General features: G+C 38.2%; 6 protein-coding genes across 14 annotated transcripts in view; 3 read left to right on the top strand and 3 right to left on the bottom strand.

Moving 5' to 3' along the window:
* Positions 1-3,275, bottom strand: part of LOC107268449 (division abnormally delayed protein) — a 24,868-nt gene extending 21,593 nt beyond the window's left edge. The window contains exons 1-3 of one of the 3 annotated variants that reach the window (XM_025085735.1): positions 466-577; positions 333-398; positions 74-214 (exon numbers count right to left, since the gene is read on the bottom strand). In XM_025085735.1, coding sequence (XP_024941503.1) covers positions 74-214; positions 333-398; positions 466-493 — 235 coding nt within the window. In that variant the 5' untranslated portion in view covers positions 494-577. Of the gene's footprint in view, positions 1-73; positions 215-332; positions 578-2,640 lie in introns of those variants that run through there. The other 2 variants (XM_015741236.2, XM_025085734.1) reach the window with 2 other exon arrangements.
* LOC107268453 lies at positions 764-2,671 on the top strand. Of its 5 annotated transcripts, none has more exons than XM_015741241.2 (4): positions 764-860; positions 1,063-1,253; positions 1,833-2,066; positions 2,163-2,637. In XM_015741241.2, the coding sequence occupies exons 2-4, from the start codon at positions 1,113-1,115 to the stop codon at positions 2,274-2,276; spliced, it is 489 nt and encodes a 162-aa protein (XP_015596727.1). In that variant the 5' UTR covers positions 764-860; positions 1,063-1,112; the 3' UTR covers positions 2,277-2,637. The 5 variants fall into 5 exon arrangements, 3 of the variants coding, with proteins under 3 accessions (XP_015596727.1, XP_015596728.1, XP_024941513.1); XR_003059908.1 differs by adding an exon at positions 2,153-2,162 and having other exon boundaries at positions 853-1,253; positions 2,539-2,639; XR_003059907.1 differs by lacking the exon at positions 764-860 and having other exon boundaries at positions 923-1,253; positions 1,833-2,162; positions 2,539-2,655.
* A 129-nt stretch (positions 3,276-3,404) lies between the features above and the next one.
* Positions 3,405-6,329, bottom strand: LOC107268448 (DNA replication licensing factor Mcm7). Its single transcript, XM_015741235.2, has 10 exons — positions 6,290-6,329; positions 5,968-6,176; positions 5,744-5,907; positions 5,503-5,683; positions 5,302-5,439; positions 5,053-5,235; positions 4,757-4,970; positions 4,218-4,695; positions 3,976-4,127; positions 3,405-3,897 (listed from the first exon to the last, which is right to left on the bottom strand). The coding sequence occupies exons 1-10, from the start codon at positions 6,327-6,329 to the stop codon at positions 3,485-3,487; spliced, it is 2,172 nt and encodes a 723-aa protein (XP_015596721.1). The 3' UTR covers positions 3,405-3,484.
* A 397-nt stretch (positions 6,330-6,726) lies between these two features.
* LOC107268485 (bystin) lies at positions 6,727-8,351 on the top strand. Its single transcript, XM_015741299.2, has 2 exons — positions 6,727-6,985; positions 7,061-8,351. Exons 1-2 carry the CDS (start codon positions 6,746-6,748, stop codon positions 8,213-8,215), a joined length of 1,395 nt encoding a protein of 464 aa, XP_015596785.1. The 5' UTR covers positions 6,727-6,745; the 3' UTR covers positions 8,216-8,351.
* A 94-nt stretch (positions 8,352-8,445) lies between these two features.
* LOC107268488 (ribonuclease H2 subunit B) lies at positions 8,446-11,632 on the bottom strand. Of its 2 annotated transcripts, none has more exons than XM_015741306.2 (5): positions 11,389-11,632; positions 10,999-11,237; positions 10,633-10,918; positions 10,332-10,552; positions 8,446-10,279 (listed from the first exon to the last, which is right to left on the bottom strand). In XM_015741306.2, the coding sequence occupies exons 1-5, from the start codon at positions 11,474-11,476 to the stop codon at positions 10,166-10,168; spliced, it is 948 nt and encodes a 315-aa protein (XP_015596792.1). In that variant the 5' UTR covers positions 11,477-11,632; the 3' UTR covers positions 8,446-10,165. The 2 variants fall into 2 exon arrangements, with proteins under 2 accessions (XP_015596792.1, XP_015596793.1); XM_015741307.2 differs by having other exon boundaries at positions 8,446-10,261; positions 11,389-11,621.
* Positions 11,633-11,669: 37 nt separating this feature from the next.
* LOC107268487 (replication factor C subunit 4) lies at positions 11,670-13,958 on the top strand. 2 transcript variants are annotated; one of them, XM_025085744.1, is made up of 7 exons: positions 11,670-11,936; positions 12,043-12,202; positions 12,273-12,548; positions 12,954-13,347; positions 13,433-13,546; positions 13,613-13,696; positions 13,768-13,958. In XM_025085744.1, the coding sequence occupies exons 2-7, from the start codon at positions 12,090-12,092 to the stop codon at positions 13,861-13,863; spliced, it is 1,077 nt and encodes a 358-aa protein (XP_024941512.1). In that variant the 5' UTR covers positions 11,670-11,936; positions 12,043-12,089; the 3' UTR covers positions 13,864-13,958. The 2 variants fall into 2 exon arrangements, with proteins under 2 accessions (XP_024941512.1, XP_015596791.1); XM_015741305.2 differs by having other exon boundaries at positions 11,678-11,936; positions 12,052-12,202.
* The last annotated feature ends 311 nt before the right edge of the window (positions 13,959-14,269 follow it).

The following is a 14,269-nucleotide window of genomic DNA, read 5'->3' as shown; positions in this document are numbered from 1 at the left end:
CCCCCAGGACAGGAGAACCACGTAAGAATAAATGAAGAAAATCAAGGAGCAAAAGAAAAGTACAAGGACTCACCCCTCAAGGCGTCCGCAGTGATGGCGAGTAAACCCTGATGGCTTCTACTGTGATGATGTATCTGGTAGTGAAAATCCGACCTAGCCTGCTGTTTGATCCGCTCCTCGGTCTGTGGGTCGCAGCAGTTGCCGCCGCAGATTGCTAGAAAAGAAAAGAAAAATTATAAAAACAAAAGGTTATTGGTAGGGCCTAGTTTATTACAGAAGAAAATTATCGGCCACCGTGTAGAAAATGAAGTAAGAGAAAGATATGTACGTACGGATTACAGACACATGGTATCTGACATATGTATACCGCTGATACATAACCTCGAAGATCCTTGAACCTAATACATAAATACAAGGATACCACGGGACGAGCTGTGACATTCGTTAGATTTATTTGACTTGTACCTAATACAGGAATTACGTTACGGATCATTAGGTTAAGTCCTGCTTCTCTCCCTACGACTCGAACTCGCTGACACTAACTCTCGCTCTCTACGACGCACATCCCGGATGGAGGTGAAGGTCGCGTTAGGGTAACTCATAGGTGCTACACATATTACAACGTGACATGCTACAACAGCTTGATATTTTCTAGTCGGTGTTAAAGTCTAACGCCACGAGGAAACAACGAGAAAGAAACAATTACTCGAAACGATCTGTCATACCGGCCAACAGTCAGCCGCCATATTGTTTCGTAATACCCAGACACGACTAGAAGCAAAAAGAGTGAAAATAAATTCACAAATAATCCAAGTCAAATTTAGTACCAAATAATACCTATAGCCAATCTCGGCACGAGGGTAAGTACGCCAGTCCTCGTATTCTGGGAAGGCCAGTGTACAAGGTAAATAAATTATTATTTCGGTAACGGCAACGGCCTGTACAACTTTAAGACGCCTTGGTTAATATCATGGCGCTGCTTCCTCGGTGGGAGATATGTAAACACACCTTGTCGGCGGTACTTCCGATTCTCAAACGCCAATAAACCACGTCGTATTACAGGCTGCATCGTATGCAGAGGGAAAGAGAAAAATTGTCTTCGGGAGTGGCATATGGCCATACATGGCCAATGTAGAACGCATGCCAATATATGTATATACGAACAAGAGGAAGTCATAGCAGGATGTAGGCGCTACGATGAGAAAGGATATTGTAAATCATCGAGAAAGAAAGAAAAATATATTAACTATCTTGTAAGTATGTACCTTGTATCGTAGGCACCTTAACGTACCAGTACTAGTATCTACTATTCTCTTCACCATGCTGGTCTTATGCTATCTTACCAAGTTAACATGAGTGCGTATTAATCCACGCGTCACTTATCGGTTCCTATCGCGGCCCCGGTTTCTATACACGTGTATCGTGTCTCCCTAGGTACGTCAGTACGTGTTCCTCGCTCAGGAGGTACGTGCACGGAATAGCATAGAGAATATTCAACGTACGCCTAAGTCCAGCAGAGAAACTTATCCGTATCCCTATAACGGCCATTTTCAAAAGAAAACTTCGAGATACATACGCAATACACCCTTAGCAATTCATATTCACTTGATTACTGTGGAATCTGTCTAGTATCTATGCTAACGCCCGCGTGGAATAAGGTGACAGGCCTATCGAAATCGGAGTATAAAAGAGAAATATAACATAGTCAGTTTTATGGACGGTCGAATGGGAATTACTGTAGTTTAGGGTTAGATCTTTCTCTACGAGGCTTTTCAGGAAGGTCTTCTCCTGGTATAAAGCTATATAAGTCCTTTATCTCTTTGTTCTTTTAGCCTTCCTTTTTTTCCTGCTCATTTTCACCGTGTCAAAAGGACTTGAAACTTTATCCAATGAGACTTCGTCTCGTTGAGGATTCTTCGTCTTCTTCGCGTATTCTGATGCGAACTGCCGCAACACCTTTAAATCAGCGTACCGAGTTAACGCGTCATTCCAGAGATACGATCGTCTTGATTATTGAGATTTTTTTCGATCAGAACGGTAATATCAGTGCGATTGTATCACATCAGGTACGTATAAATACAGCATCGTAGTAGGTGTACTAGGTGATAATATTAGATTCGATTACCTGCTCTTAAGCGATACTATTCACCAGTGATTTTAAGGTACGGGTCTTTGACACGCGACGACCCTTTACTACATCGAGATTCCTGGTCAAGTTTAGGACACGCTTCTGCTCACTTACATTAAATAAGACTCTTGCTGATGGGATGGAGTAACTTGGGGAGACTAGTTCTCACAAGGTGGAATTCACGACACGTGTCCGAGGGGGAATGCTCCAAATTACCTCCTCCTGGTTCATTTATCTTTTTTTACTTTTTTACTTTCATTTATCTAAACACCGTGGATTATTATACCAGTCAACACAGTCCGTAGCGCCTATAATTACTGGGCTAATCGAGTAATACGTATCCTAACTCCAGGAATAATTTATCTTAGACATTTTTACTTCAAGATTAATAGTCTGCATCTGCCTTACAGTGACCTGGTCCTTACAATCATTCATGACCAAGTGCTGAGTACAGTACATGCTCCAAACCATGAGATGGAATGGACGAATAAGTAAGCAAAGTTCAATCTTACTTTTCTCAACATCCTCAGGGTTTTTGATGAACCCAAGGGCTATGTTCTTGCTAACGAAGAACGGCTTGACTGCCTCACAATTTTCATTGGAGTCGAGGGACCTCGTGCGAGCACCTTCAAGGCACAGGGCACATACTACAATCACAAACGCCGCGAGAGCCACAGGTGAACGACCGTCTATTATCATTTTGGCGAGCGAATCGTCGCGTTAGCCTCGCACTGGCACTATAATCCGTTCTCCGTATTCTCCTCAAGCACTTTACTCCCACTGCCGAGGCTGCACGAGGACTAACAGAGTCATGAACTGTAGTGGATACGGCTGCTGGGACCGCTGCTGTCAGTCGGCAGTGATATTTCGCTACGCGAGATACATTTGGCTGATTTGGGATGTGCCGCACAAACACACACACACACCCACGCACGCATGCACCTAGTGCACCTCGCCGATGGCTCGAAGCAACTGGCCAACTGGGATCTCGATACAGACACCGAGACTCGCTAGACCTTCGGGCTTTACTTCGGTCTCCCGCTTATTCAGCTATACTATCGCCATCTAGTGGGATAATCTTTAAAGCATACTGGTATTTGGTGACGTAGTACATGGTAGGATTCGCAGCCCTTGCAAGAAACCGGCTACATGGGAATCGCGTGATACTCCTAGAAGCGACACGTGTACCAGCTGCTATCATAAATCTATTAGCTGTCAAGCACTGTATGGAGTTCCCGTGGGATATCTGGATGATCATTGTTATGTGACCCTATTATATTGTTATACAAGTAGAAAAATTTTATTGACATTGCTCTTATACAAAGTGATTCCCTTTGTCTAAATTATACAACACTATTAGATGAAGGTGATTTGCGTCCTGGCCTGATTCACTTGCCAGACGTTCAGCTCCTCGTACTCTTCTATACACTGGTCGACCTGATCAGGTTTAAAACCTTTGCTAGTGCAACGTTCTAATATGGCAGAGACTTTGACAGTCTTATGATCCCCTGCGAGGTCTCTGATCAGTGCGAATATCTGGTCTGATGGTGTCTGTGTGCGAGTAATTTGTGCTTCTGAATGATTGATCGATGATTTCGACATTTCGATTAAACGGATAGCTTCGATCACGTCATCCTTCTCTGTCACGTTTGATAAACGCAGTCGTGCCAGGGCAGTAGACAGGCGTATCACTGCTAGGAGGTTCCTGGGCGAGGTGAAGGTCCTGTCAAAGCCATTACGAGCTTCTTTTCGCATGTCCACGTATGCAGCTGATGGATACGAATATACTTAGACTTTTTTTTTATATTCTAGATAAATACGTTTTGTAAAAAGCTCTCTACACTTACAGACTATCATATCTGTCAGATCTTCAGTAATCACAGGCTCCTTTTTTTTGCACAGTGATATGTACTTCCTCATAAGATTCATATCTAGCGCTTTAGTTTCTGTAGGCGGCTGTGCGCAATGCCGATGCACATAAGTTATGTGTTGCGCCAATCTGTAACAGTCGATATGTTCCACTTCCCGTTACGTTTTTCTTTCTTTATTTTATGACTGTGCCAGGACGATGAAGAAGTGTACTACTTGCCTGAGATCGTTATCCCGGTCGGCCCTGTCCTGAATCAGCCAGAGTAGATCAAAGCGGGAAAGTAAAGCAGCGGGAAGCTGGATATTCTGCTCGACGGATCTTTTTGGATTGTATCGGCCATAGGCGGGATTTGCAGCAGCTAAGATAGAGACTCTTGCATTCAGGGTTGTCATTATACCAGCCTTGGCTATGGAGATAGTCTGCTGTTCCATGACCTCGTGAATGGCGGTTCTGTCTGAATCTGCCATCTTGTCGAATTCGTCAATACAGCAGACACCTCGATCGGCTAGGACCAAAGCACCTCCTTCGAGAACCATTTCACCGGTTAATGGATCTTTCAGGACTGCTGCAGTTAAACCTACTCCCGAGGAACCACGTCCTGTGGTATACTGGGATCTTGGTGCTAATCTCGTTATGAATGAGAGTAACTGGGATTTTGCTACTCCAGGATCACCCATTAGGCAGATATTAATGTTTCCTATTTGAATAAAGGAATACATGTAGTGCATTTTTTTTTTATTATTCTTCGTGATACATACCCCTGATTTTTATGTCGGTCGTTTTTCGGTTTGTACCACCCACCAGGAGTAACAGTAAGGCCTTTTTCACATCTTCTAATCCATAGATTTCAGGAGCCAATGAACAAGCCAATTTCGTATAGAAGTCGTCCTCGGATAACTGCGCCATTTCCTCGTCAGTCAATTCACCAGACGCTTCATCCTCCGTTTGAGTGTTGTTCAGGCAGACGATTCTCTTTAGAAGGATGGATAAGTTTTTTTTATAAGGACAGGTATTCTATTTAATTGAAATTAGACTGATTAGATATTATTTTTACATGCGCGTCCAGGTATGTTTCACTTAGCAGACCGGCCATCATTTGTCTGAATCCTGATCTAGTCAAAGGTAGGAATATCCCAGTAACATTAACATGATCACCAGGAAGGCACTGACGAGTTACTTCACCACGGCAAAAAATGGTCAGGGATCTGGGAATATGACCGACAGGCACTTGATCGCTCTATAATAAAATTAAATGAATTGAGAAACTCGTCTAAAAAGAACAATCGTAATCCTAGAAACTTACGTGTTCTTGCAACTTAATTTCCTGGAACTTTACAAATTTTGAGCCTTTTGTTTGCATATATAATCGACCACCAGATTTATTCACGCGACAATCATCACCAGGACACATTTGTAGTGGCAGGAAGCTCATTGATTGGACCTGTAACGTAGTTGTAATTAGAATATGATTTTACAGTATAAAATTAAGGACAGTGATTCTTACTGGTTGATATGTCTCTGCACCACATTGATCACAACTGTATGTGGCTACTACCATCATGGGTTTAACTTCAGTACACCTAGTGACTATTCCACGGACGGTCACTAGTTTACCAATCTGTTCTGCTTTTATGTCGCGTACGGAGAGTGGCTTGGATGCATCAAAATTATGAAAATATACTTCGCTGGAAACGAAAACATGAAACTGTATATTTTGGAGCAATTATAAAAAACAAAATACTTACAAACGTCTCATTAACTCAGGAGCATATTTTCTTCTAGGATCCTGTTGATCTCCAGGATGTCTGTTACGCGATTCCATCATCAATCGATGCTCGATATAAATATCTAAAGCATCCTTAGCTGCTACAGGATGCTCTTTAAAATCAGGCAAGATCTCCTGGACCAACTGAAATTCCAAAAAGTATAAATATTGAATCTGGAATATCATTTCTACAAATATCAATACCTCAGCAACAAGATTGATGTATCGTCTCGTGTTATGAGAAATTGCACGTGCTAAATCATCATCGAAATCCTCAACATCGTCCAGATCAATGTTGAAAGCTACTTGCTCTCTGTGCGCAATCTTGGTTAGTTGTGTTCTATACTTAAAAAACTTCTGACCAGTCTTATCATCCATCTTAACGTATTCATTAAAGAATGTCTTTAATTGTTCTAAAACAAAAAAATTATTTATGAATGTATGTTGAATATTATTTAATAAAATAAATATTATGCAAGATTTGTCTCAAAACCATACAGGATTTTCATTTATTAGTAGTAATTACCTTTATCCTTTGTATAATCTCTCATGCCTTTCCCAGTCATTGTTAATTTATATTATAACTAAATCTTTTGTAACAAGTATTAAAAATATTCTTGGTATTGTTTAATAAAAACAGTTGTTTAGTTTGTTCAGCGTGAAATTATTCCCGCGTAAATTTACTCTATTTTTGAGCACGAACCATATAATATTTAGATAACCTATGAAAGCAGGAGTATTACAGGCAGGATGCCTCCTTGAATCTGATTGGTTATGCAGCGAACTCTCACCCTTTATTTTGGCTTCAAACCCCTTGCCAAAAATAATAGTTTATGCACCATACCGGTATTTTTATATCTATGGCTTATTTTCCACTGTGCAGAGTTTAAACAGAGTTAACTAATCACGTATCGGAGTTGAATGGAATTGACCAATGAGGCTGCATCACTCTGATAAACTCTGCACGGTGGAAACTAAGCCTATGTGTGCATTTCCCTACTCATCTCTGGCACGTGTATCGAACGTACATAGAGAAATAGGTATAGATTATTGTGAAAAATATACATATTTATTAAAAATGGGTAAGGCAAAGAAACTTAAAGCATCCAAAGGTGAGACAAATGTACCCAAAATTGGTTTAGCTGATCAAATGGAAGATGATAAGTTGGCTAAGATGAAAAATCGAAAAAAAATTCGAGTTCGTAAGGATGAGGACGAACAGGTTGGTAATTTGAGGATATATAATTAATAAAAAAAATACCAAGAACATATTCTATCGAATAATGTGTATTATAAGTTCGTAGACCCAAGTCTGTCACAGAGGATTCTGTTTCAAGCGCGACGACAGCAACAAGAAATAGAAGAGGAAAATGGCTTTGGTGAATCGTCAAAGTCTGTTAAGAAACCTATTGCCAAACTAGGTCCTGACGACAGTGACGATGACCAACAATCTAGTGAAGATGAAATGTCTGGAGACAATTACTACGAGAATATTGAAATTGATGAAGAGGATGAACGTGCATTAGAAATGTTTATGAGCAGAGATAATGCACCAACAAGAACTCTGGCTGATATTATAATGGAGAAACTAACTGAAAAGAAAACAGAGATTCAAACACAATTCTCTGATGTTGGTTCTTTACAGATGCAGGATTTGGATCCTAGAGTAAAAAATATGTATGAAGGTGTAAGAGACGTTTTGGCAAAGTACCGTAGTGGTAAACTGCCAAAAGCATTCAAAATTATACCAAGTTTAAAAAATTGGGAGCAAATTTTGTATATAACAGATCCTCCCAAATGGTCTGCAGCAGCAATGTATCAAGCTACTCGAATATTTGCTTCAAATTTAAAGGAGAAAATGGCACAGAGATTTTATAATTTAGTTCTCTTGCCGCGAATAAGGGATGATTTAGCAGAGTACAAAAGGCTCAATTTCCATCTGTATCAAGCTGTTAGAAAAGCTCTGTTTAAACCTGGTGGTTTTATGAAAGGTTTTCTCTTGCCTCTTCTAGAATCTGGAACATGTACATTGAGAGAAGCAATAATAATTGGCTCGGTCGTAGCGAGAAATTCTATACCAATTTTACACTCATCAGCAGCAATATTAAAAATTGCTGAGATGGAATACACTGGAGCTAACAGTATCTTCCTACGTATATTCCTGGACAAAAAATACGCCTTACCCTATCGCGTGGTGGATGGTGTAGTTTTCCACTTCTTGAGATTTGAAAGGGATTCCAGAAAACTACCTGTGCTTTGGCATCAATCTCTCCTAACCTTCGTACAAAGATATAAAGGCGATATTAGCTCAGAACAAAAGGAAGCTCTTCTTAATTTACTGAGGAGACAATCTCATCACTCAATAACTCCAGAAATTCGAAGAGAGTTAGAACATGCCAAGTGTAGAGATGTAGAGGTGACAGCACCCCAACCAGAACCGATGACCACCTAGTAACTGATGCTTCTCCCAGTGGAACTATTTCTTATTGATAATGAACTGAATCACATTGAAGCAACATTTGTATATATACAACAAAAGGTGTAAGTTGTTAATTTCTAAATAAACCACAAAATCTTATTCTGTAAAAGATCTTTCTCCTTATGAAAACAATAGAAATCATTATAATCACTCACAAAATGCAATTTACTATATGCCTAAGTACTATTCTAAAAATTCTGGAATATTTCACAGTTATATTTATTAATATTACATACACAATACGCAACGCAATATCTCACTGTACGATAGAACTGATATAACGTACTTGACGCGCAACCATCCTATCAATTATCCGCACTCATACAACGCGAGAACAAAGGGATATAATTAAGTTTTTAAACAGAATTAAGAAAAGGACATGTTTGACCGCGAGCAATAATACAACAAATTAATGAAAAAAAATGGAATTAATGAGAATAAAAAGAAATAACAATGAACTTCGAACTTCACATTGTTCCACAGAAAATTGCTCATTTAAGAAATCCATATAAATGCAATATGTACAATACTAATGAATATTAATAAAAGTATAGAGAATTAAAAAAAATAAGAGTGTATACTATCAATGCGTAAATAGAATTCCCCAAATTGATTTAGTTGAGAAATTCAAGTATGCACGGCAGTTACATAGGTATCACTGATATATCTGACAAATATCAGAATTCAATACGTTCAGAATCTAAAATCTAATTATGTAAAAACATTCAACGAATTCAATTTGTACCATATATGTATATGCAATCAGGAATATCCAACTAAAATGTATTAGTGATAGTTGAAAGCTGTTGTATCATCCAAGTAAATCTAATAACAGTTTTCAAGTCTCATTAATACGTTAAACCTGAATAGACCTGCTTTACGCCAATCTGAAAATCAGTCTCCAAATTCAAGTAAATCCTTCAAATGTAAAGTGTACGACAAAGCCATAAGACATTCGCGAGTGCTTTGGATATTGCTTTTGTTGGACAGTCTTTTTAAAAAGAACTCGCACAGAATTAAGCGACGGGATATCATTTCTATACTTGTAATTCCAAATCTTTATCTTTCTAAAAACTTCCTGGACTATATCGTAACTTAATCTATGTACGATGCATGATCCTATATGTCTTATTGGGACATAGATTGGGATGGATCTAGATTTAAAAATTCCAATAACATGTGGATATACTCATATAGGTATATCCCATCGAAAAATTCTACGATCCCTCCTGGATCGAGTATTCGTTAATTCCAATCAATCCAAGAGGGCAGTTTTATTAATTGTTTGCTTAATTAAATTCACTTGGACGAGAGTACAGTATTGTGTCAGATCTTACGTCTTACGTTATTCGTACGCGACATTAGCTGCCTTTCCTAAAGGCTCAAACCAGTCCGGTCTATTCAGACTGTTTGATGGGACCAATTTTCAAAAGTCTATATAATTAACCGCTACCCGAAGAGGAGCACACGACTCCTGATAAAATACTTGAGCAACGCGAGTACAGTACTGAAAGTAAAATGGCGTGATGTTTGCGATGATCATTATTTGATATATCATTGCTTTTACAATGATAATGCACGACGAGTTCTCTTTTTTTTTTCCTTTTCTTTTCGGAAGACAGAATTTACTAAAGAACCTGGATATTCAGATTCTCTAGTAAATCTTGTAGGTATGCGAATGATTTTGGGATTACCTATCTAACGATGTGATTCATTTCTTTTTTTTTCATGCCTGTGACTTATGAGTTAACTCCCTTAAGATTCGCTTAGATCCTTAGACCCAGTTTTTCAATTGCCCAATTGCTGGTGCTCGTATTTATATTTTTAACAGAAAAACGGGGTCTTAGTGATTTATATCTAAAGAGTAACATCGATAGGAACGCAGAGATTCGTTAGAATAATCTTAGCCTGACATTGTCTGACTCATTTTTTCTTGAAAAAATTGGTAATACTCTTGGATCCTGCAGCTGCTTTTTGTCGGGCCAGTTCCTTCTTTGAGATCAATGGCGACTTCTGTGGCTGCAAGAACACAAAATTCTGAGCAAGGGGCACTCGTTCCTTCACCGAAAAGAATATAGCAATAGTTAACCTTCTCAGGTTTTGTTAAGTCCAGGGCTCCGTTCCTTGGTAAGGTGTCTGCTTCGAGCATTTCCTTCTTTGATCGTTTCTCCTCGTTGCCATCTTTTGGACCACTCAGTTTTCTCTTTTTGCTATCCGTGTCATCTGGGACATTTAAATACTGTGCCAACTTTTTGGATAAATCCTCTGCCAGATATTCTGATACTATGCCGTGTGCGTATTTTAAGTATTCTGTAGGACAATTTGGAGGTTTAGTTCAAAACTATGTTGTAATATTATTTTGTAATTGTTATTTTTTAAGTAATGCTTACCCATTTCTGTACTTGATTCATACTTGCTACTTTTAACGAATGTGGCGCTAACTGCACCCTGCGACACATGCACTCCTTTTTGCCTCAAAATTTCTGCAACCCTCTCCACTTTTTTCTGTAACCAATTGAGTGCTTTATCTTCGTTAAATTTAAACGCCTGGAGTTCCTCATCACCCTTGCGATCAGCAATTAAAGATAGTTTCAGATTTTGACATCGAGCAAGGCGACTTGTTTCTGGATAATCATCGTCTCTTAGACTTTGTTCAAGAGGTTGAACTTGTTGTGACTATAATAATAAAATATTGTGATCAATATATAATAAAAACATTATATCCTCACTAGTAAATGATCTCCTTCATCCATTACCTTTCTTAAATATGGTAAAACCAAAAATATAGGGTCAATAGGTGTCGACAAATGCATCTTTCCATCAGACTTGACATTGTCATCTATGAACCAGGACCTCTTGTTTTCGTCGAATGTCAGAACCTCCTGCACTGTAACGTCTCCTGGACTGAAAACGAACATTGCTGGCTGATTGGATGCTGGATGCCTGAGTTTCACAACATCGGGCAAATTCCCATCTGTAGTGTCCAGGCCATCTCCTGAGAAAAATGATATTGCTTAAGAAAAACGACTTCCTTATCAGTGCATTTCCACTTTAGATTATATTGATCTCATAGTAACCGTGGAAAACGGCGACAATAGCGATATGACCTGAAAAATTGATTGTGCTATTCTTCTTGTTCTATTTACCTTTCATAAGGAAGACCCAGGTGTTGGCGGCGGGATGTGTGTTCGACGTTTTTACACATTTCTTCGGTGATGCCTTGACCCGCGGCATATTCTTTAACACTTTTTCCACCAAGCTATTGACTTCAATTCACAAAAATGTACTTTTATCCCCTTCAAAATTATAGTAACGAAATTCACAAGTCAGCCATTTTTTGACAACTAGCCGGCAGCGGGCAAGACCAGACCCAGCTTGCCATCTACTGTATATAAACTCAGCTGAGACATCAAAGCCTTCCATACCACGCCGAGTACATGCTCCAAAGATTCATATTTTTTCGGATCTATATTAGTTAATGAGATAAATTTAAATTCACAGAGATTACTTTCAAACAGTATTATCGTTATAACACTTGACTTCGATTTGTGAATTTTGTACAATCTTTTCAATATTCCGAAAATACGATCAAATTCAGTGAACTATAACTTGTGTAAAGATGATATTACTCAGGAAGCTGTAGATCGTGAAAATCTATATTTTACGGTATTTTAAGAAAATAATAACATTACAGGTAAGTTTTACCGAACTATTTAGTGTACATAACAATGAAAAGAGTAATGATACTTTCAATTATCATTGAAATGTTATTATTGAGAATTGACAATGATGTTTTTTTGGCGGGACAGGTTCTTCGCAAGCTGTGTCGTGATAGACGGTTACAGAAATGCAAGCATTTTTAAAAACTGGGAAATTGGGTGCTGGGGAAACTAATAAATTACCGGGATCGTCATCTAAAGAGCAACGACAGTTGCCGCCTACACCATGGGTAGAAAAATAGTGCGTACTTCAAAATCTCTTTTGTAATATTGTAGTGAGACATTTTTTTAAACAAAATTCATTTTTACAGTCGTCCAAAAACTGTAGATGACGTCGTAGAGCAACCTGAGGTTGTTGAAGTTTTGAGACAATGTTTAAGTGGTATAGACTTTCCAAATTTGCTGTTTTATGGACCACCAGGTACTGGAAAGACTAGCACCATCCTTGCTGCAGCTAGACAAATCTTTGGAGATATGTACAAAGAAAGGATCTTGGAGTTAAATGCCTCGGATGAACGTGGAATTCAAGTTATTAGGGAGAAAGTCAAATCATTTGCACAGTTGACAGCTGGTAACACAAGACACGAGTATGTTAACTTACTTAAAAACTATTGTATTCTTATATTATGCATTGCCTGTGATGCTTTAGTAAAAGGTTTGAGATTTGCATAGGACCAACACCCTTAAAATCCATTGTTTTTGACATCCTTACTTGAACTCAAGAGTCTTAATAAAGTTTTTTAAGATGTCTTATTATCAAGTAGACACTAAATATGCTTTAGTCGCACATCAAGATATATTAAGCATTTATTCTTGAGCCACAGAGAAGCAAACATACCTATGTCTGATGAAAATTAAATTCAGTGGATTTTTGTGTTGATCGTGCTAATCAATGACGACAAAAACCTTCTCTGAGGCAATTGCACTAGATAGTACAAAGATCAATTACACACCATGTATCATGTTCTCATCAATTCAATTTTTTGTATCAGTGGCAAACCCTGTCCGCCTTTCAAGATTATTATCCTCGATGAAGCAGACAATATGACAAATGCAGCACAATCAGCATTAAGACGCACGATGGAAAAAGAATCTCACAGCACACGCTTTTGTCTGATTTGTAATTATGTATCTCGCATCATCGAACCGCTCACATCCAGATGTAGCAAGTTTCGATTTAAACCTCTCGGTCGGGAAAAGATCGTTGAACGCTTATCACTGATTTGCAAAGAGGAAAATTTGCAGGCTGAAAATGATGTCTTAGTAAAAGTATATGAAGCTTCATCTGGTGATTTAAGAAGAGCCATTAATTGCCTACAGGCTGTTGCGCGTCTTAAAGGAAAAGGAGCCGAAGTCACAGTAGATGATGTTCTTGAAGCTACAGAAGTATAATTCCCATTATAATTTCTTATAAATTAACAGTCAATTTTAAATGGAATATGTAGAAAAATTTTGCTGCAATCTCTTACAGATAGTACCGGATAAGTGGTTAGATGAACTATTAGAAGTTTGTGAGTCAAAGGACTATGGCCAGGCAGAAGCATTTGTAGAACGTTTCATGACTGAGTGTTACAGTACAACTCAGGTATAATAATGATTTACTAAAATTGAGTGCAATGTTCGAAACTATAATAATCCTATTTTTCTTTAGGTCATTGAACAACTAAATCAAAAGGTACTTTATTCGAGCACCTTGACGGATAACCAGAAAGCGTTAATCGGCGAGAAACTTGGTGTAAGCATTTATAGAAACTTTAATTCTTTAATTCCATTATCCATAATTGAATCTTATTATTTTCCCTTTAGGAATGCTCTTATAGATCCTTGGACGGTTGTAGCGACTACATACAATTAATAAATATTTGTTGCGCTATTATGCAAGCTTACAAATTGTCTTCATAAACATTACAACAAAAATACCAATACAATTTACAGATCAATTTCACTTACTCACCAATTACATATATATTTTTCAAATAAAATGTCATTCTCCGTTATGTTTTTATTCCCATTATCTCAAGAATATTAATGGAGACCATACTGAATTTTAAGCACTGATATTTTAAGTCATAAATTCTATCTTAAAAGGACATTTATTACACAATTTCCGCCGTAGTAACCTTTGCGGTAAAAATATACAATTGCGCGCAGCATGATACAAATAGATCTATCATGGCGAGCAGTTGACATTTTTAGATATCGACAAAATATTTGGTACATATAAGCAAATAAATGTGAAATTTCCTGTGGCCGTAGAACTCGGCAGAAGTCGATTCTCTGACGAATAAGAGTCAAAAGATGACAATGA

The sequence above is a fragment of the Cephus cinctus genome, unplaced genomic scaffold (genome assembly GCF_000341935.2).
Source record: "Cephus cinctus unplaced genomic scaffold, Ccin1 Ccin1_scaffold0564, whole genome shotgun sequence".
NCBI classification, from domain to species: Eukaryota; Metazoa; Arthropoda; class Insecta; order Hymenoptera; family Cephidae; genus Cephus; species Cephus cinctus.
The sequence above is the reverse complement of the archived record's forward strand: the minus strand, read 5'-3'. Positions and strand labels throughout refer to the sequence as shown.